The sequence below is a fragment of the Montipora capricornis genome, chromosome 11 (genome assembly GCF_036669925.1).
Source record: "Montipora capricornis isolate CH-2021 chromosome 11, ASM3666992v2, whole genome shotgun sequence".
NCBI lineage: Eukaryota > Metazoa > Cnidaria > Anthozoa > Scleractinia > Acroporidae > Montipora > Montipora capricornis.
Genome location: NC_090893.1, coordinates 42,105,796 through 42,128,295, shown reverse-complemented (window position 1 = coordinate 42,128,295; position 22,500 = coordinate 42,105,796). Strand labels below are relative to the sequence as shown.

Sequence of the window (22,500 nt, the reverse complement as noted above, 5' to 3'; positions counted from 1 at the left end):
AAAGGTTGCTAGTGAATCTGCTGCCATTATTTGTAAATAAACTGACCTTTAACCCATTGACTCCTAGAAGAGGAGACTTAATAGATTTTACTCTAAGTGTATAATGCCAGATGATTTTGCTCATTAATGGGGGCGATTCAAGAGTCAATGGATTAAGGGCGTGGCTGGTCTGAAAAAAGTAGGCCATAAGCTTCCCGCGACTGATAAATATTCATCCCCTTTTCATTGACTTTACAATACAATACAATACAATACAATACACAATTAATTGACCACTCCCCATAGGGGCTTTTTAGGGCCAATGAAACACAAACATGACAGAACAGAACATTCAAAAACAACTGTTAAGAATCCCAACTGGCCGGAGGCAAACCACTAGTTGGCTATTTACAAGCGCGGCCGAGAAGTTGAACCAGGGACAACCAGGAAGAAATCCTCTCCCAACGAGTAGTAAGAACGGGTCTTGAACCTGGAAACTCGGGATCTCAAGGCAAGCGTCCTAACCACTGGGCCGCACTGTCACCTTCAACTTCATCATCATCATCATCATCATCATCATCATCATCATCATCATCATCATCGTTATCATCATTTCATCATCATGTTACACTTCTGAACATTTTTAAATTAACAAATTTGTTTTGCCAATGATAGAACGAGTACTGAGTCGAGCCATAAAAATAACAAGCCATACCTGTTGCAAGAGTTCTACCAGAGCCTTCCTATTTTCATTCCAATATTTGTTCAAGTCGCTCTCTTTAGGAAACCGATCACAGCCGAGTTCCAGAGTTATTTCAAAGCAGTTCGAATGAACGTAATTGTAGTCCTGCATGCCTCCCGAAAGACTAGACCAACTGGCACCATTCGTGATGCCATCTATGAAGTGCTCTTCCTTAAGGTCGGTACAGTTCCACTTCGGATTGGCCAAGTGCATTATGGGGTGGACCTGTAGAACAATGATTTGCAGTAAAGTAAAAAAAGTTACAAGTATTGTTCATAATGGAGGTCACTTAGCTATTTAGCCTGTAATAATAATAATAATAATAATAATAATAATAATAATAATAATAACAAGAATAAGAATAAGAATAAGAATAAGAAATGACGAGCTTAAAAGAGAAATTGTAAGGATGTCGAACGTGAGAACTGTACAGGTGTAACAAAAAAAACTACATTACTAGGCACAACAAGGGTTTTGAGAAAACTATTAGATTTCTAAAGTAAGGAGATGAACTCTAAGGGTCCTCTGGTCATAGGCCAGTATATCGGTATAGGATTAGCCAGTGCACAAAGTAATAATAATAATAATAATAGTAATAATTTAATAACTTCTATTGCGCTTTAACATACGAATGACGAAGAGGACTTACTAATAAGTATAATTAAGAAAGTATATGGTAAAATTAAATAAAAGCTGCCTGAAAAAAGGAGCTCTTAAACTCAAGTTTAAAAACAACAATGATTAATGATGTGCAATTTGGTGGGCCGGCAAAATATTCCATAAGCATGGAGAGGCTAAAGCAAAAATGTGGCGCAGAGGGTTGGAGGTTTTTCCCCTTCAGATGGCATGTAAGATTTTCAGAGACTTAGACTTAACAGTAATTAATTCTGTAATATAAGGTAAAAGATGTGAAGTCTCTGTTACGAGCCTAGAGAGGCCCATCAGGCCGGCGTTTATCTGAGGTTTCTGTAGCATGAGGCGACTAGGAGTATTAATAATCCCACCTGGATGGGATGCTAGTCCATTGCAGGGTTACCCCCAGCATTTTCGCTGGTACCCATTTATACATCTGGGTGGAGAGAGGCACCGTGAGAGTAAAGTGTCTTGCCCAAGAACACAACGCAATGTTCCCGGCCAGGACCCGAACGCGGACCACTCGATCCGGAGTCGACTGCACTCTAAGCATGAGGCCATGATTCACTAATACATGAAATTCCTTTAAAGTTAAAATAACTTTTTTTTAAACTAATACGCGATGGTACTAGCAGCCAATGAAGCAAATGAGGTACAGGTATCGCAGAAGAATATTTGCCAATATTTATACAAAGTCTCGCTGCATAATTCCGGGCACGCTGCAGTTTGACCATCTATTACTGAAAAGAAACAACACAAGCGAAATATCACATGCTAAGAACTAACACCACCTTGCAGGAGGCAATCAGGTGTATCTTTTCTGTTTCCCCTGAAGAACGGCTTCTCTTGTCCTCATGCCATAGGGAGTTTGGTAGAAACGACGAAACGATGACGGCTGCGGCAACGAAGACTTCATTCAAAATATAATTTTGCACTATAAAATTGAATTTAAAGAATTTCACTTTTTATTAATTCCGTCATGTTCTCCGGGTACAATACGGGCGACATTTCCTGTAACTGTATTGATCCTGACGGTTTTGAAGAATAGGTGAATGAGAAGAAAACTGCTGCCCGCTGATGTTGTCTTCAAACCCTAATTTAATTATTTCACATCGTTTGTTTGCAGAGTGCAGCAAAGAAATGTACTAAAATGCGTGCTGCACGTGCAGCACGACCAGTTGTCCTCTGTAAGCCAATAATATTCTTGCTTTCTGGTGATGCTGTTTCTATAGCCGTCCCTTTTGTCAACTTAGCCAATCAATATCCGGTGTCTCTGATTACGTCACATGTGCATAAATTAACTTTTAAATTTATGCGGGAAATAGCAACCATAAATAACCATGCCTATATGGTTGCTTCTAGTCTCCTAGACAAAACCGGCCACTGGTCAGCCTGCGCAACCACATGCAAAGCCAACGCTGTTACGACTGGCTATGCCTCCATAGTCAAATAAGGCAATAATGACCGTTTTTACCCACGACCATTTAATTCGTACTGACGAATTACGCCTGTGTCATTTTATATCACGGAAAACAGTGTATGACGCAAAATCCGTCAGAAAAATGTATTAAATTAAAAGCACGATTACCGATTACCAACAATGACCTCAGATGATAAGCTCCCGGATGCCTTGATTTACCTCACTAATAGCTGTGTGCAGTGAAATGGCAAGGTCATGCGAGATTCGAACCTTGTTATAGCCGCGAATCGCGAGTTTTCGAAGATAAATCAACTTGTTCGCGAGTCAAACATAAAGACAATACTATTGAATTCTGGCCGCCTTGCGCGATGTTTTAGTTATAAAGTAAGCATAAATGCAGGATGCATGTTGGTAAGAGAGAAAAATAGTGCTCAACAGGGCGCCTGTGCTCGATTATTTGCCAATTTGTAGGAATGAGGATCGAAGGAAATTCTGCTTCGACAGTGGGTTATACTAAAACGGTAAGAAAACATTCCACAAAAAGGTGATTTAAGCTCAGCAACGATTACAATATTTTCGGGCGCAAATCCCGCGCGAGTTGGTCGAAGGTGAATAGTTAACAATGGTTCCATGAGCGCGCGTTGGATATGAGATGGTAAATAGCCAACGAGGCGCGTAGCGCCGAGTTGGCTATAACCAGTCTCATATCCAATAAGCGCGAATGGAATAATTGTTTTATTAAATTCCCTGAACTCCAAAAGTTTGGAAGTACAAAACACGAGCGAAAAAAGGGAGAAAATCCCAGCGAATCGAAAAAACTTGATGAAGATGCGATGTTGTGTAATACCTAGTGCTCAGACAGACACAGGCTCATTACAAAAATATTTCTTACCTTTTCGGGTACTTCTAAGCTTCGAAATGCATCCAAACTTTCCACAAAAACGTTTTTTTTTTTTTTTGCTTTAGACCAGGAACCAGGAAAATTTCGCTTTCTGACTTAAAAAATTTTAGTTTAGCAACGCTAAGTGCAATCATATACCATATAAGATCAAAATAAGATATATGAGCTGATAACCGAGATTGAGTGAACCAATCAGAGCACGAAAATTGCATTATCCGAGGTTGAGAATTTAATAACAAAGGATATTCGGAGTTTGAATAGTCAATCAGAGCGCGCCTTTATCGCTATCCCCTCTTTTAGTATATACCAAAAGAATCATGTTATTAAGATCTGCCTTGACAGATTTCGTCGATAGCGGGAGGGTCACGCGTGGAGAATTGCACCCGTCATAGTCCGTGACTATTCAGGCTCTCCAGTTTTCCATCCCAGCGAAGGTCATGTGAGCCCCTCTACCTGCCCAATCTTCTCTCGGCTATTTCTCCTCTCGCATGATTCTCGCCGGCTGCTGCGAAAGCTCCCAGGCTAAAACAAATCACAGAAGATGCGACTTGGCGAGTCCTAGTGTTGCACGCGAGTCATGCGCTAGTTAATTGTGGTCATGTGCACCGTCCCGAAACTTTTCAGGACTTTTCTTGGCTGGTGTCATAATTCCCTCTGTATCTTACGAACGGAGTGGTTAAATTCTTTAACTTTCACAATCATTTTACTTAATTCTTGTCTTTTTAAAACATCTTGAAATATCGGCTTACCAAAACAAGCGATTGGCAGTTTCGTGTACGACTTTTCGGGCCCGACAAGTTTTCGGAAATCCCGAGAAACTGGTCCCATGTCTCGTAAATTTTGTTTGCCTTTGAAAGTACCTGTTTCGATGCCTTGGACTCCTACAACAATATTTTGTGTACTAGCTATGCCATACCTGTGAATATGTTTTTGCCAGTCGCCTAAACACATCATCATCTGGTGTAGCACTGTAGAGACTCTGTCCCGAAGGTGAATCATCATACGGATAGAGCGCTACTAAAGCGCCACTGTGCAAGCTCGCTGATAACACAAATGGATATTCTTTGATCCAATTCATCACCGCTTTCACCTCTGATTGCGGCGGACCTGTGGTACTCGGAAAAAACTGATCCGGAAAATTCCGGTTCAAGTCAACTCGATGCGCATTCGTCTTCCCAATCAGTTTGTTCCCTTTTCCTCGAACAGACGCCATCTCATAACCATCTGGATTCATACTTGGTAGAATATGAATTCCTGTTGTCGTTACAAGTTTCCTCACCGTCGAATCAATTTCGTAGTTCTCGCAAAGGTATTTGACAAGCTGTAATAACAGCTCCCTTCCCACCGCCTCATTGCCGTGAATGTTACCAATATACTTAACCTCTGGTTCGCCCGGCTCATGTATTCCAGGATTGTCTGAAATCTCCATAACCCACAACTTTCGGTTCTGCACGCTGTATCCGATGGAATACAGCCTTGTAATCTCCGGATATTTCTTCGCAAAGTACTTAAGAAACCAGGTCATCTCTTCATAGTCGTGGTGTCTGAACTCATCCACATTTAAAATCTCGACTCTTGGTTCTTGCGTCGGTTCATTCTGTCTGGCGTCTCCGTGAATCATCTCCATCATCCGTTTTAATAAGGGATTGCTGTTTACACTGTGAGCAGTTAGAATTAAAGCTATTAATAAGACAACGCCGTGCATTCTTAAAACGAGGAATAAGGAACGGCCTCACGAGAGCGAACAGAACCCTCTTGCTGTGGGAAAGATCTTGCTCTGAAATCCAACTCCGAAGATCGTCTTAGATCATTGTTCCATTAACTGTAGTTGTCACTTTCTAAAACGGCTCTATTTTCCTCTGGGCGTGGTCGCGGCAGATACTTTCTCGTAACCAAAGCAATTTATTTCTTTCGCGTTTAAAAGAGAAACAAGCGTTAAAAAAGGTGAGGTACATTCCTATTCATATTAAGAAGCATAAAACGTCCATTAGTGTCACTATTCTGCTCGTAAAATCCGTGTATTCTGATCCTAAATGTGAACATGGAAATACGATATTTGTGTAAAAAAAACACAATCCATTGCTCAAAAGGAGTACATTGTAAAATAAGTTGTAAATATCTTTTGTAAAGACTTGAATTAAGTTCTTTCGGTTTTCTGGTTCTAATCTTCGCGATTAAATGGTGAACGTGTAACGGGTCGCTGACCTGTCAACAGGTGCCGTTGCATTTGTGATTGTTATCAAAACAAAACGAATCAAAAGGGACGTTTGACTGTCAACAAATCAATTATAACGGGAAGAGGTGCCAAGCAATTTCTACCTAGACAGAAGAGTTTAAAAATACAAGAATTTGGGTGGACAGTAGAAATTTTCAATAAATTTTGCAAATGAGGCTTAGCGCATTTTTTTCCATAACGAATCAAATTTCATTTTTTTTTAGGTCATGCTCTTGTGTTGAACCATGATGCGATATGCTAACTGCGCATCATAGCTAAAAGGTTTTAAGGTGCGGTAGAGTATGAGCTACTCCCACAAATGATCTCAGAATTTGAAACTAAATAGTTGTTGATTATACAAGCGGAAGAATTCATTCGAGGTCTCACTGGTTGTCTTTCTCAGCTTCTGAAATCAGGGCAGCTATGGTAGTTCTCAAAGTGCTAACGTTAAGTCTAATTTTCCAAACGCTGGTGCATAATGTGTGGGGAAAACCGCCGGAGAAAATGACAAAAGACGCTAAAAAATTGGAAGCAGGGAAACAAGAAGGCAAGAAGACAGCAGAGATTGCTGCCATGAAGGAAATTAAGAATAAGCTAGCAGTTGCTAAAGAAAGCTTTAAGGAAAGCAACCAAGAAATCGCGAAAGGTACCCTCAAGGAATTAAGAAGTGATTCGGGCAAGGACGAGATCTTGGAGAAGAATATTAGCTTTAGACATCACAACTATGAAGAAATGACATGGCTGTTAAAGGATTATTCCAAAAAGTATGACAAAATTGCACGTTTATATGATATTGGTACATCTGTTCAAAATCGTAAGCTCTGGGTGATGGAAATCTCGAACAACCCAGGAAAACACGAACCCGGTGAACCGGAGTTCAAATATGTGGCAAACATGCATGGTGATGAAGCGATTGGCCGAGAAATGCTTCTTCATCTCATAAAATATTTATGCAAAAATTATGGTGTCAACCGTAGGGTTACAAACATTATCGACACGACGAGAATTCACATTTTGCCGAGTATGAATCCCGATGGATACGAAATGGCCGCGACCTATTCCGACGATCGATGGAAGTCAAGCCGTACCAATGCGAACGGCGTCGATCTAAATCGGAATTTCCCCGACCAGTTTTTTCCAAGCACGAACGGGCCTCCTCAACCAGAAACTCGAGCCACTATGAAGTGGATCAAGTCCATTCCCTTTGTTTTGTCAGCCAGTTTACACAGTGGAGCTCTCGTGGCTAATTACCCGTACGATGACAATCCCTCGGGACAGAGTGTATATAGCGCTACCCCGGATGATGACGTATTCAGACAACTCGCCCGCTCTTACTCAGAGTCGCACCCCACAATGCACCTGGCAAACGCACCCTGGAAGTGTAAGGATATCCCGCGGGAACATTTTATCGATGGAATCACCAACGGTGCCAAATGGTTCAGTGTTTCGGGAGGGATGCAAGATTACAACTATGTGCATTCTAACTGTTTTGATGTCACATTAGAGCTTGGTTGTCAGAAGTTCCCCAACGCGAGTGACCTACCGGAATATTGGCATGAGAATAAAGAGGCACTTCTCAACTACATAGAGCAGGTAAAGAAACAAACATGGATAAAACAACAAACAAGTAAAGAGGGTCACAATGGGGGAGGGAGGGGGTGGGAGTTGGGTAGCTTTCGCGGCTAACGGTTAAATAACTTGCTTTTTCACGGCTAACGGTTATCTTTTTCCTGTCACGGTTAACAAAGAAACGTCCCTTGTGTTAGTTGATAGAAGGGTCTCAGTAGACATATTGAATATTTTCTGGTCAGCCCAGTATCTCTCTTTTTCCCTTCGAATTCCCTTGGAGCAAAGGAGTCTGGGAGAGAGAAAAGCAAGAAGAGAGACCCTGGGAACGTACAGCAACGGAATTAAAACGGTATCGAGTGCTCTGAAGTCTCTTAAGACTCTAAATATTTCATAATACTACCTATCCCGCTTTTCATAATTTAAAAAAAAATCACGTAAATGCTCTTAACTTTTATCACGGCTAACGGTTATTTTTGGGTGGGCTCCCCAACACAGTCAAAAATGAGTTTATTTTTAGAAATAGCACACGAGGTCCCTTACATGCCTCCTGGTCAGCGGGTAGAGAAATTAAAAAAACGACAGACTAGTATATTTTAACAGGATAATACAACAGAAATACATGAAATCCAAACGATAGCAAAAATTAAGCTAGGAGTCAGGAGCCTATGACAAGGTCAAATACCATGGCAACACATTAGTTTTGAGACGACTCAATTCTCTACTTGCACAATTCCCATAATACACCTCTTTCACCACCCCCCCCCCCCCACCTAAAGTTTGCAAAATCATTGTTTGCAATTTCTCCTAAGACGTACAGATGTCCCAAGAGAAATCGGAAACAATGCCTGGGCAAATTATTGGGGGCGGGGAGGGGGGGGGGGGGTTAAAAGAGGTGTATTGTGGGATTTGAGCAAGTAGAGAATGCACCGGTCGTTACTTTTCTCTTTTTGCTTCCACCTTGTTCATCTTTATCCCTCGATCAAGCTTAGCACTGGCCATGTTTAAACAACTCGGCTAAAAAATACAGTTTTCACTGTCAGTTCCTTTTTTTTTTAACCAAAAGTTTCCTTTGAATTTAGATTCACTCTGGTGTCCATGGTTTTGTAAAAGACGAAGATGGTGGACCAATAGATGGTGCTCGAATATCTGTTTCCAATCGGCGCCATGACGTCTTCTCAGCACATGATGGAGACTTCTGGCGACTACTAGTACCAGGCTCCTATGAAATAACCGTGTCCGCGCGAGGGTTTGAGCAGGAGACCAAGACATGCACCGTGTTGTCGAATAAAGCAGCTACGCTGAATTTCGAGCTGAAGAGAATGAGATTGAGAGAACCTAGACGATCACTGGATGACGACAATTGGCCACGTGAGCTCATTCCTAATAAGGATGATTACAGAAGCGAGGCTAGTACCCAAAGTGGAAGGAAAGGAAATGATGATTTTGCCAATGATTACGATGAAGCCACAAGGAAAGGATTTTACTATCAAGCAAACAATGAAAGATCGGATGATGAATACCCCGCAAGAAGAAACTATCCTCATCCAAAATAAAACAAGACAAAGGAAAAGAATATTTAAGATGCATGAACATTGGAAAGTGATGCTGTGACATGCAAAGTGTGTTTTTTCAACAAGCACAGAGCCACCGCAGGCTTGTAAGTGTTTTCGACCAGCCTTGAGAGGCTAAGAAAGCCACAGCTCTGGAGAACTGGGAACTAAAATGAAATCCCGATGTATAAATGTTAAATATCCAATCAGAAGCCGAAGTTGTCTTTCTTTGAGCTAAGCGGCTGATTGGCTAGTAAATATATGTGGAATAACTGAAAGTGTTGACTTGTCTTAAGGGGCTATGTCACGCAAAATGATGTAATTTCATGACACCCAAAATGCCCAAAAAGTAGAACGAAACATTGCAATAACCACTGTTGAACAACATAAACGCAATACAGCAAAAGGAAAGAGAAGCATGGATGGACACATTTTCGAGTCTTGCACTCGGGATGAACTAAATATTTCCCTAAAACAACTTAAAATAACGTGACATAGCCCCTTTTAGCAGATATAGAGAAAAGGGATGATAAATGTTAATGCCGGTAAATTAAGAAAGGGACTTGAAAAGAGACTTTTTTAAATGATAGTTCGGGAATTCTCTGGATTAAATCCAACTGCTCCTTACAGAGGCTTACTAGCTCAGATACCGCTTAGCTCTTTACCGACAATAGCTAATTTCACTGGATCGCTATAGGACACAGCTCTGTTGTGTTTATGATGGGGCTCCATTGTATCCGCTGCATATTTTGTTTTTTGCGCCAATCACGAGAGCCTTTTTGATAGCTGCGCCCTAATCCTACTAGTTTGAATGCCAGCTCTTACAAGCCTCCCACAATTTAAAGGGGGAAATTCGAACTCAGAGTAACAGAACATCATATATTCGACTCCTCAGGTCGGGGGCAATTGGTTTTTTCACTGGATTAGTATTCAAAAAGGAGGCATCTCTTTTTCAGGATTCTTATTGTAAATGTTCCCTTTTTTTCACAGACGATTGGAGGGTTTGTTCCTAAGAAAACTGTGGTATTATCACAGGGGCGGATCTAGGGGAAGGGTGCAAGGGGTGCGCACCCCTCCCCCTTCCTTCCTTCCTGAGATGACCTGCCGCTTTAAAAAAAAAAACGTCACCAGTCAGGGACCCCATTCCTTAGTGGTGCACCACCCCCTAAGAAAAATCCTTGATCCGCCCCTGTATCAAATCCTTCGTTTTTTTTCAGTTTGCCAAATAACGTCTTATTGAAAATTACTGTTTGAATAGTCTGAAAATCTCTTATCCATTAACGACCACGTCTCGTCAGGACTTCCGCATCAGGACAGGATCTGGTTTAATCCTGCATTTAATTTAATAAAGTTAACGTGTATGTGGCTATAACAGAAAAAAAGCTGTTTCATTACGTTTACCTAAAACATGACGAATGGTGTTGATATTGTTAATATTTAAGCACGCGTAAAAATTTTCTTTCAAGAAATTTTGTTATAATAAAGTGACATCTGAAGTATTCTTTGTTGTATTAATTGTTACTCATGATTACTACTCCTACTAACACTACTTCTACTAATACTAACGCTTATTTTACTAATATTACTACTACTACTACTACTACTACTACTACTACTACCTCTGCTGCTGCTGCTGCTACTACCACTAGCCGCTACCACTGTTTTAAGTTGATATGAAGTCTCCACAACAAACGGAACCTTGTTGCCGGCTCCTTAACCTCGAGACTTCAATAAAGCGGTTGATTATAAGTGACAAAATTTTAAAAAGAGTTAATTCCACACCTTTCATGACCAGAAAAAGATTTAACAAAGGCGACACTCAAACTAATAAACCAACTTATGAAAACGGACAGATGCGACCTTTAGTCAAAAAAGAACTTTTCATGCGTTCCATCAATGCATTGCCACCTGAATAGAACGGCGAACCGGGGGATACATTTCACACAGAGCATAAAAATAAAACTAACTGGAGCGCTCTGCAAATAAGATTTTCTTTTTACAGTCAAAACTTCTCAAGCGTTCCGTTCCTCTGACTAGCGGATTAATAAGTTCATTATCGCAAATTTTATTTCAGGAATCATTTCAATAATCTGATAATCTGGTCGTCAGATGAATAATGCAAAATTCAAATCAAGCCTCATTTCAAAACTCGAATTTTGATTGGATTATTGCTCGCTTCCAGTGCCAGACTGGCGTGAGAATTTGACAGTGTACAATTTGCATAATCTGCCAAGGCCGTAACAGGCGTGAATTGCCTTTCTTTTTACAGTCTTGTAAATTCATTTCTCTGTCCAGTCTTTGGAACTCGAAAATATAGTGTCTCAAGTTTGAGGATACTTGTAAGATTACAGAATGGTAATGTTGCTAGAGTGAAATGACCGTTGTTTGACAGGTTATGACAGATTACCTGTGAAATTCTCACGTCGGCCAGGAGCCAGGCTTGATTTGGATTTTGCATTATTCATCTGACGAACAGATTATTGAAATGATTACTGAAATCAAATTTGAAAAGTGAGATGCCTGGGCCACTCTCGTCTTTTACAAGGGTTTGAGTGAAAATCAAGGCAGAACAGCCGGCGGTAAAGAAAGAAAGGAATCCTGTTAACTGAAATTAACAATTAACGCAACTAAAAGTCAAGTCAAATGTTGGTTTTTGAGGACAGGGGAAAACCTTAGTACCCGGAGAAGATCCTCTCGCGGTGCAGAGTAGAGGATCAACAAACTCAACCCACATGCATATATTGCCGAGTCTGGGAATCGCACCCCTAGAGCCTCATTGGTGGAAGGCGAGTGCTCTCACCACTGCGCCATCCCTGTAGCCCATAGAGAGGCATAGTTCTGACAAACAGACGGCGGTATACCACCGGTGACCTGCTTCTAATGAAACTGTTGCATAGGTTCTTGATTGAAATAGCGCGGTCGTACGTCAAACTCTTGACATCGTGGATCGAGGGATGTCACTCACGTGCAACACGCGAGAGGCGTATCCACGCTCTCTTGAGCGTGACGTTTTGGTCCTGGCTGGATCGTTGGCAAGGGGAAATGAAGCGTGACATCTTGAAGTCGGGGCGTCCTGCACGTTTGTTAAAGCTCACGTGAGTAAATTCTAAAGTAAGGACTAGTCCAAAGATGTCTTGGAATGGACTAAAGACTTTGGACTGGACAAATTTACATTGTAGCTCATCCATCACTCCATGATCACACTTGACTTGACCATTGAATCAGAGCTCCTTTGTTTTTTTAACTGCCAAGAAGCACAAGTAAATAAAATCCTTTCGCCTGTTTGAAAAGTCATTGTTTATTATTCTGCTGATAAGTTTGATTTTTGGCTTCTCACAACACTCTAGCATTTTTGTCCTTTGTTCCCCAAACAACTACTGTCCTCAGATATCAAAGCAATCGTTCATTAAACGGTCCAATTCATTGATAAAATCACTTTTCCAATGAAAAGCTGTCTCGGAATTTTCTTAACCATTGCAAGAATGCACCTCTTATCATTCTTTCACCCATCACTGTATTGCTTACAATTTTCCACAAGTTCACAACGTTTTCAAACTGTATGCAACATGAAACATTTTTCTACATATGTCTTGCCTGCAACTTTGATAGTGACTGACAAAAACAACAGTACATGTTCATGCAGTTACGATGTTTTGCTGTTAGCAAAACCCTGAATAATTAATGATCAGTGAAAATGCCCATTTCAAAGACTCACCTAAAATGAGAAGTGAAGACACAACCTCTTAGCTGTTCAAAGTATACAAGAAAATTTCCATCAAAAATTCCTATCTTTAAAACCATGCATTGACTTTTTTGGCAAAGTGTTCAATAACAAGGCAACCAATATCATCTATCTAAAAACTTGATAAAAAGACCCTTTGTGCTTCCTTATGCCTGCATGTCACCATACACTCAAAGAAAACATCCAACCGTATAATACCTTGATAGACTGACTGGAGAGAGATCATAAAATTCTGCATCACATCCTTGTTGAAACTCATGACATCCAACATTGTATACATTAAATCCAGTGCAAGGGTCACTCAAAAAGAGATTGATGTTATGTTATGTAACAATACAAGAAGCTCACTTTTTGTTTTGGTCTTTTCCTGCCAACAATTTAGATAAATTAAGATTATCATGCCATGTAAGCTCGGAATAATCTCGTGCCCGACAGCTTACTTCTAACAACTTTTCAAAGTTCAAGTAATTTCAAACTGATTGCCATAGACTTCCGTAAAATCCAAAATTATCTTTTGTTTGGTCAAAATATTTGAGTTTTGCTCAAGCACAAGTAAAGAACTCTAAAAATGATACTGACTGTTCACAAAAGACTGAGAACGAACTAGAGGGTCAACTCGTATCATATTGATTTGAAAAGTGATTGATATTTGACAGTAAACTTCAGAGTCTTGAGATAATATCCAACTGCTGGTTAATTTAACCTCACTGGCCTCAGGGATTCAACAGGAAATAATCCGTTGCCCACAGACACGAAAAAAACGAACACAAAAACCATTCCAATGCTATGCATTTATTGTTAGTCTCCTCAAAGTGAATGTACACATTTATAAATGGTTCAGACCACATCAATTAATAATATATAAAGTCTTCAATTTTCTTCCTCTCTCGCTTTAACCGCAAGCCTATTTAACCATCATTGTCGACGAGACTTTACAGTATTTCTTCAGGAACATTGTTTATACCTAATAAAGTTGTGATATGCAACACTGCGGACATAATGCAACTCCTTAATTGGAGATTTCGAGATGCATTTTGAATTTGCATTCCACCATGCAGAGTTGTTATGTCTGTTAATAATGGCGCTTCATATGTAACGATAAGTGATCCGAACGGGAAAAACTACGATCACAAGTGGTACATTTGAAAGGTTTTATCCCAGTATGCTTACGATAATGGCGAGTTAGTTCATCTGAACGAGCAAACCGCCAACCACAATCCTTCCAGTTACACTGATAGGGTTTCTCTCCCGTATGAGTTCGTTGATGAGCTTTGAGGTGAGAGCTTTTCGTGTACGATTTGTTACAGCCTTCAAATGTACATTTATGAGTTCTTGCCAATGGTTTCTTGCCCTTTGGCAAAGGAGCGCTTGCAGTTTGATCTGCGACTTCCTTCGCTTCGTTTGCACTTTGAGAGTTGGTTACTTTTAATGAACTCGAACTCGTCGTCTTCGAGGAGTTCGAAGAAGCTTCGATGACCAGTTTTGTCTTGGCCAATTTTGTCAACGACTCGGAATTTATAGATGCTGTAAAACAGTCGGTGTCCTCCGTTTGTGTTCCCTCGGAAGTGTGTTTCACAAAAAGAGGTTGCTCTACACTGCTGCTAGCTGATTTCATTTCCACATGTGTGCACGTGAGTTCATTTTGCTCCAAGCTCTCCAGTTGGATATCAATGTCGGATGAAGTTGAAGATCGTTCGCTCGTCGAACTCGAAAGGTTATCCGGGCTGCTTGGTCGCAGTTCCAAACAAATGCCATCTTGTTGATACGGCAATTCGAACAACCACGCGTTGTCTTTTAGCTTGCTTTCGAGATCTTCCTGGCAAAAGCTGAAGTATTTCTCATTGTAGTTGAGTTCAAAGTCGGAATCAAGCGAACTTTCAGAGTCAAATGCACTACTTTCGTTGAAGATATCCATTTTCCCACCAAACTGTGAGAAATTTAAACTATCGATATCGAACCATAACTGAAAGAAAACGAAAACACGAGTTAGCTCTTTGTAGACATCTCGTAGTAATGTAATGTTACAGATCGAACTCCTACAAACACATCACGCAACAGACGATTTGTTATTAGTATTTACAATCCGTCCCCTGCCAGCTGCAATAGTCTTACCTTTCTGAAATGATCTTCCGGGTTTCCATAGGTCTCTTTCGGACGAAGCAAGTCCAATGTTACCGTAGAAAGCAGTGGATCGACAACGGACGACATTTTCGAACTTCAGCTATGCACGTTGCAAGCATGTCCTGCTTCGCTGCACACGAGTAAATAAGCGGTTTCTTGTGAGAAAGTCATTTGCCTTTTTTAACTGTCATCTCATTGGTTCCAGGTCACATTCAATCAAACAATCGATCAAGGAGAACCAATACCAAGTATTTTGTACCCATATTTGGAGATGACGAAAATAGCAACAGCAGTGGTCGAGTATATAAACCAAGCTGATCTACAATATTTGTTTCTGTATTGATTGGCAGGGAGCAGTGTTCCTGACGCTGACATGTTGTTTTTACTTTTCTTAAATTGAAAGCTTGTGAAGTAGTAACGTCGTAAATGTTTTCTCAAAGCCATATTTTCCTTTGCGATAGATAGATTAACTTTGGCGTATCCATCCCTTTAAGCTTTTGTGCAATTTTGGTAACGACAGATTTCGCGGATCATTTGCTCTAAGGACGTAGAATACATTCCATTGACGGAGTTTTCCCAAAAGAACAGAGAGAAAGAGAAATTGCTTGAAATGAAACCATACTAAAACATAACCAATAACTGGACACTCTAATCAATTCGCTTTTATTCGACGCGATCGTCAACGGCATTTTGCAATCGCAGTCGATCAATGATATTTTAAGATTTATAATTGTAGCCATAGGACATAGTCATATTTGTTGATTTTATAACTCATTTACAAAACAAAGATACAATTGTTTTTAAGTCGTTGTAAAGATATTTCATGTACATTCGAAATTGCCATGCATAATAATTTTTAGCATGAGTCTGCGGCCAGGCTTAGATCGACAAACTAAAACTCCTCGCCTTCTCAGTGATTTATATTTGGTTTGGTTTAAAGCCTCTTGGATGTGAACAGATTTGTAAAGTAAGCCGTTTAAAGCAATATCGTCCTTTTGATATGTTTGTCACGTACGACGCAGTGATGGAATATTCTTTGTTCGGTATCGATCCTGCCAGAACAGACAAATTACAGATCAATACGACACGAAACACATAAATTAATAATATTATCTTACCCTGAGGGATTAAAAAAATGTTTTCGAATATTTATTCACAAAATTGTTTGCGTATGGGTGACCAGATCATCGGACCGTTCGTGCTCTCCAAAAGGGCTTTCAAATCATACAAAAGCAGCCTCAAAGAACGTTTGGGGGTCTGGAAAAAAAGAAAACATTCGCAGCATTTTTTCACCATTACGTATTTCAAACCACGAGTTATTTTCAGCTGATTAAATGCGCTTTCCGCACAGTAGGATAATACAAAAATTAAAATTGATATTCATGCCGATGAGGTTCGGTTCGTTCTGCACAAATGATTCACAAGTTTCACAATGTCATCGTTTTTCACTACAGTTCACTGTTCTTATTCTAAATATTTATTTCATTCATCAACTTGTCAACAATTCTGCTCCGGACAGCCAAATGTCATTACTGCCTGCAAATAAATAGTGTACTAATTGGAATTTATCTAAATTTAAATTGGTAGTAACGCTGAATGACTTCTGGACGGTTCACGGAAACATAACAATTTGTACATTTGTCTTTTTGTTCCACAAAATTACTCAAATACTGTCTTTTGTCGACAGCCACGACTGATCCATAGTTTTGTCATGTGCCCCTGGGAGAAATCGGCGTCTAACAGGCTACAGACCTGAGAGAGGGGTTCAATTTTCTAAAGGAAATCAATTCGCATGGGCGTACGTGAAGTCCGCTTTGCTTTTCCACGGGTCGCGCGCGTGTTCTCGTGGAAGAGATAGTAGACCGCAAGCTCGTTCCAGGGTCTCTCTTCTCTGCCTCCTTTGTCGTTGAGCCTGAATTTTTCAGGCTTCCCTACGCAATTGGACTGCGAGGATCAACCACTTGATATTTATTAACGTAACATGCTCTGGTCGTAACATGTTTTCCTAGCACACGGCCAGAAAGCCTTTCTAATGTTTACAGTGGGGTTGAAGTCTTAAGAGCAAACAGACTGTTTACATTTCAGATTAAGAGTTTAAAAGAATGTTTTACGAAGTTATTACCTTTCTCCTCTCTCTCTTTTTTCTTTTTTTTTTTGGGGGGGGGGGGTTAAAATTAAAAAAATATAGTTCAGCCTCTTGGTGACAGGTTTTTGAGAATTAGTTCAGTTCTAAGATAAGGATTTGTGCACTTTTGGGAACTTTTTGCTGTGATTCGAAGGGGAAGATCAAGAATCTGGATGGACTTCAAGGGGACTGGGATCGGAGTATGGGTTCAACGCATTTTCCTTTCAAGAAATGGAATTAGTGGTTTTCAAATGAACGGGATTCGGTGAATAAATCCAATCTCTTTTTCAGGGAATCGGAAAAATACAGGCAAAGTTTTTCGTTTCCACTGGGTGAAACAGTACCGTTGGAAAATTGCTTCTTTGTAGGCTCTCACGTTTAAAAGACCGCCGGCCTAACCATAACACTTGCAAAGGAATAGAAATAACAAACCATAGCAAGGGGCAGACTTACATATATAATATTTTTTTGAAACGACTGAAGGTGTTACTCGTGATGTTGTTGTCAAAAAGCACGCACTCAGGCAACTGTCCTCGAATCGCGCACGTGCGTGTTTCCCACCACTTTTTCTTTCCAATCTATCAGACCTGCAGGGAGTAGTAGTCTCTTATTTGATATTTCCCTGTAGCATTAATTTACCCTGGGTTCCCGACGAACGTTTTTCTAAGCTTGGAAAGAAAGCGTATGGTGGAGAACGAAGACCGGGTGGCATTCTCGCTGCCTTGGGTGCCAGAGGTTATTTCATTTACAACGCTGCTTCTCACGAAAACCGAGAGGAGAGCGCTCTCTTGTTTTCGGTTCGCGAGGAGTAGAAGCTGTGACATTTAGAGAGATTAAGCATCATGTTTACGTGAAAAGGCAAACGTCCGCTTGCCGTTTCGGAAAACCTTAAATAGCAATGACTACAACCAGGTTTTCTGAGCCCGCGAGACTTAGCACCCCCACCAAACCTCCACCAAACCATTTTTTTAACGAAAACCGCTGGTCAGCAATCTGGTTCTGGTCATTTCCTGCCGTTTCACGTAACATGGAGTGAAGCTTGTGACCTCGCCTCCGTTCCTCGACGTTTGTCACGTGATAGTGAACTATCACGTGACAAACTTCACTTATGAAGACTGATGGTTTCAGTCGAAACGTTTGTTGATAATCAAGACCTAAATTCCGGAAAAAAAGATTTATAAATTTCTTCACTTGAATTGTATCTGGACAAGAGATTATAATCTCTTGATCTGGATGAATGACAACATTCACTTTCTTGTGAGCTAAACTTCACGTGACCCAGAGTAACTCGGAATGGATTCTGTTAATCTCGCACTGTATGCGCATTGCCGAGCACCGGTGGCTCAGTTGTTTGAGCGTCGGGCTGTCATGCGGGAGGTCGCGGGTTAAAACCCCGGCCGGATCAACACTCAGGATCTTAAAATAACTCAGGAGAAAGTGCTGCCTTTGCAATTTCATTTGCAAATGGTTAGCCGAGAAGGACTACTATAACAAGAGTTCCCCCGTGGGATGTTAAAAAACCCACACACTGTTGGAAAAGAGTAGGGGATGGAGTCTCCCGTGTTATGGCTGTCCTGTTCTCTCCAGCAGAAGTGGCCGGATTGGCAGTGATGTCTCTAAAAAGGCTTACGGTGTATAAGGCTACATGAGCATAAACAGCCGTAAGTCAAAAAGGGACTTTGTTGGAACATGTAGATGTATGGTACAATTTCATATCGTATAGTAAAATATGTTTGAGCATGGTTGCCATATAAACCATTCGGTTTCCTAGTTGATCCCCATCTCGAGTATTAAGTTAACAAAAACCAAAAAGCAACAAAAATGTCGGAGTCTTTTTAAACATGATTGTTTGTAGAAAACACACTATACTAAAAACGAAAATTCTTATCTGCAAAATTTGGCGAGTTTCGATGCAGCGGTTTGGTGCGTCAACAAAGAGTCATCAACCTGACTTCATAAAGGAAATTGCGGTAACAACTCAGTTATAAACGATCTATAACCACGAAACCTAATTTATCCTTGTTTGATTTATGTACTGGAAAATGGTTTTGGGGTCAATTTTTTCCACAAACAACTTGTTGTGTAGAAGAAAAACGAGAAGAATATTCCACGTATAAGGCAAATGAGAAAATGCCTACTTTCACGTAGAAACGGCAACCGGGAAATGGCAAAAATGGCGGGAAACCATGGTCACGTGGCCTCGTAGGGTAATCCAGGGTTTATTTATTTTTTTGGTGGATATTACTCGCGTGAATCACGTGGATTACGCGCGCGAGCTCTGATATCTGCCCCTGACTCCTTGCAAGCAGCTTCTCTTTGTGTATTACTAAAGCCAAACTAAAGCCATATACTAAAGCCATGTCGGAGACGAAGCGAGCCAAACCCCTGAGAAAGTCTTCCACTTCTAGTTTGTCATCTCGTGCATCAAACGTGTCATTCTCGGAGAAGATTCGGCGTGAATCGACAGCAAATTATGTCAACTTTATGAAGGAATGTCGCGCTGCGTATTTGGCAGTGTTAAGCAGTACAACTGAGAAAATTACGTCTGTCGATGAACTGATCCTTGGTAAGTTTGAAGTTTGAGACGTTAAAAATGCTGGTATGAACTAGGAGCAGACATAAGCCACATTAAAAAGATTGGAATTAAGCTTGTAATCTCGGGTCTTTCTGCAGGTACTGGAAAGCAAAATTGTGTTTTTGGTCTCTTGGGATTAATCTTTATTTGGAGTTGTTTTGAACTGTCTTTTGTTTCTTTCGTTTTAAGTAACTTCTGCTCCGGTACCTGTAGAAGCTGCCAACTCTTGGTGGCTATGCAACATAAACGCGCCTGGACAATCGATAGCAATCGATGGCAGTCGATGATAATCGATCGATGGGCAATCGATCGCGTAAGTTGACATCGATCATCAATTTTCAGTCAATCAATTGAATAACATCGGTGGGTATTTGCGGTGCACACCCCCATGAGAAGACATGCGGCTTTCTAATACAACTGGTATTCTGCAGAAAAAAAATATATATCACCAGTCAGCTACACCATTCCTTAGTTGTGCAAATCTTCCTAAGAAAAATCCTGGATCCCTGATTATTGATTGGCCATCGATTGACCAATGCCAATCGATGCCAGTTAACAAAAATTAATTGATTATTATTGATTGATCAATTGATTTTCCAAGCATCGACTTTCATCAATTTTCCAGGCACTGACATACATGTAGATGTCAACACATCTCCAGCTCTCCACTTGAGTTAACAGTTTTTATCCCCCACTTACCTCCCCACTCTTTCCCCGCTCTCTTACAATGTTGATTTTAGTGTACAGGAGACAGCAAAGCAGTGCAACCACTTTGTCCAGGATATCGGAGGACTTGGCTCAAAATCTCGAGTTGCCCTACAACCTCGCTTAAGAATTTCAGAATTTGGAAAGTGAATTGTGAATTCAGGATTGACACTAATTTTGCTGTTTTTGCTTTCAGCTCTGCAGTGTGGTGGAAGAAACCCATCAATGAAGGTTGCTCAGAAGTACTGGAAACATGACACAGGCACTGTACATGTTTGTTTACATACAATATAGTACAACAGTCCAACACTGGGTTATTCTTAGCAAGATATTCTTAAAATATATTAAGACTCACAAGGCAACTTTCATTTTGAATCATGTCATGTCATGTCATGTCATGTCATGTCATGTCATGTCGTGTCGTGTCATTGTCATGTATTTAACGTGTCATCGTCATGTCTTTACTGTTACTATCACAAAGTTATGGAAATGTAACATTTAAGATAATGATAATCATAATACAGTAATTATTATTATAATAATACATGAAAGATATTATGCATCATCAACTGGGAACTCATAAAAATTCCAAGCCCCAGATGGGATTTGGACCCACGACCCTGCGTGATCTAGTACAGATGCTCTAACCACTGAGCTACTGGAGACTCTGTAAGGAGCAAAGGTTAAATGTGGGTAATAATTATTATTAAAGACTACGACTGCCTCTCACAGTTACATAGTCTAATTTTAACCATTATGTGACTCTTAACTGCAAGACACAGTCACATTTAGGGCATATCGGTGATAGCATTGTCATGTCTTGCTTTGTACTTTGTACATTGTAAGAATATCCAAAGCATTCTCACCAATTTTAATCTTGGAATGTGGACTCACACTTTCTAAGCCGAGCGACTTGGAGTAATCACAAAGTTATTACAGTAATGGGAAATACTCGCCTCTGCTTTAAGTTCCTATTGACAATAACAATAATAAATAATGATAATAATGCTTTGTTCACTAAAATTAATCATACATGCATTCACAATGAAAGCTTACATGTAAATACATGTAGGCTATGTCAAGGTTCTCCTTGTTTACTTCTATATAAAGAATGATGAATAAATAAAGTATTTAAGAATTGACAACAATTAGACATCATGTGTATGTACATACATGTATGTCATGTGACTGCAGTTGTAAGATTGAATCATTCTGTTCAAATAAAGCCCGTGAATGTTAAACATTACGCGTAAGGTTTTTTTTCTTTTCTGAATAGATAGCATATCATACAATGATTTTTGTGACATAATGAGGAAGGAAAAGCCGGCTAGCAAGGAGTCATTACTGAAGGCATTCAAATGTATTGATACGAGTGGAGATGGATTTATAAGTTATGATGAATTATTTGCACTATTAACCAAGGTATGTCTCTAATTCCTTGTAGGAAAATTACTTTTTATGCAGATATTTGTTAGCCATTGACTGTTTATACATGTTGTGGTTTAAATTTTTTTCTTGGTTTAAAATTTTTCAATTTTGATTTTCCTTTGTCTGGTATCATAATCTGAGATAAAGGAAAATCAAAAATGAACTGGTTTTAAAACGTTTGAGCCATAACATCCTGACATATACCTGTTGGGAACACTTCAAAGATATTAAAGTGCTACTAAGACCAAAAAAAATTCTTTTTCTTTGGATTTCAAAGCTATTGGTGACCCAAGTTTTAAGTTCTGATTTTAAAAAGACATATGTTTGTTTATTGTAACTGGAATTTTCATATTTATTGGTCTGTCAGTACTACCTTTAAAATCTTGAGAGAGTTGGGTTGAGGAGAAAATGACGTCAAAGAGTCACTAGCTTGAGAATGCAATGCATGTATATGCTGCTAAATTAATACGAAGCACGGGAGTTTCAGGCTTTCATACTTTTAAACTCGTGTTTTGCATAATAAGTTGACTATAGGATTGAAAGAATCATTCTGTCTTTAATTTTTTTCAATTTAGGGAAAAAGGTCACAGACTTCTTCAAGTGAATTACCCAATGCTTTTTGTTAGCTGTTGGTACTCATTGAAACCCAAATTATACATGTACTTTATTTGCTAACCCTTAAAAACGTACTGTACTTGTAGCAAGGAGAAAGAATGACCAAGTCTGAAGTGCAAGCAATTCTAGATAATGCGGATACAAACAATGATGGGAAGCTAGATTATAATGAGGTAAATA

At 39.9% G+C, this 22,500-nt stretch overlaps 4 protein-coding genes across 4 annotated transcripts in view; 2 read left to right on the top strand and 2 right to left on the bottom strand.

The window, feature by feature from the left end:
* Window positions 1-13,383, bottom strand: part of LOC138023753 (carboxypeptidase D-like) — a 22,174-nt gene extending 8,791 nt beyond the window's left edge. Inside the window, exons 1-3 of the mRNA XM_068870818.1 lie at window positions 12,725-13,383; window positions 4,592-5,583; window positions 695-946 (exon numbers count right to left, since the gene is read on the bottom strand). Of these exons, the coding sequence (XP_068726919.1) occupies window positions 695-946; window positions 4,592-5,380 (1,041 nt within the window). The 5' untranslated portion in view covers window positions 5,381-5,583; window positions 12,725-13,383. The remainder of the gene's footprint in view (window positions 1-694; window positions 947-4,591; window positions 5,584-12,724) is intronic.
* Window positions 5,552-10,508, top strand: LOC138023755 (carboxypeptidase D-like). Its single transcript, XM_068870820.1, has 3 exons — window positions 5,552-5,619; window positions 6,115-7,483; window positions 8,539-10,508. The coding sequence occupies exons 2-3, from the start codon at window positions 6,314-6,316 to the stop codon at window positions 9,010-9,012; spliced, it is 1,644 nt and encodes a 547-aa protein (XP_068726921.1). The 5' UTR covers window positions 5,552-5,619; window positions 6,115-6,313; the 3' UTR covers window positions 9,013-10,508.
* A 144-nt stretch (window positions 13,384-13,527) lies between the features above and the next one.
* On the bottom strand, window positions 13,528-15,024 carry LOC138023756 (Krueppel-like factor 6). Its single transcript, XM_068870821.1, has 2 exons — window positions 14,864-15,024; window positions 13,528-14,714 (listed from the first exon to the last, which is right to left on the bottom strand). Exons 1-2 carry the CDS (start codon window positions 14,957-14,959, stop codon window positions 13,824-13,826), a joined length of 987 nt encoding a protein of 328 aa, XP_068726922.1. The 5' UTR covers window positions 14,960-15,024; the 3' UTR covers window positions 13,528-13,823.
* A 4,242-nt stretch (window positions 15,025-19,266) lies between these two features.
* LOC138023754 (EF-hand calcium-binding domain-containing protein 7-like) overlaps window positions 19,267-22,500 on the top strand; it is a 19,955-nt gene continuing 16,721 nt past the window's right edge. Inside the window, exons 1-4 of the mRNA XM_068870819.1 lie at window positions 19,267-19,563; window positions 20,474-20,539; window positions 21,554-21,699; window positions 22,407-22,493. Coding sequence (XP_068726920.1) covers window positions 19,356-19,563; window positions 20,474-20,539; window positions 21,554-21,699; window positions 22,407-22,493 — 507 coding nt within the window. The 5' untranslated portion in view covers window positions 19,267-19,355. The remainder of the gene's footprint in view (window positions 19,564-20,473; window positions 20,540-21,553; window positions 21,700-22,406; window positions 22,494-22,500) is intronic.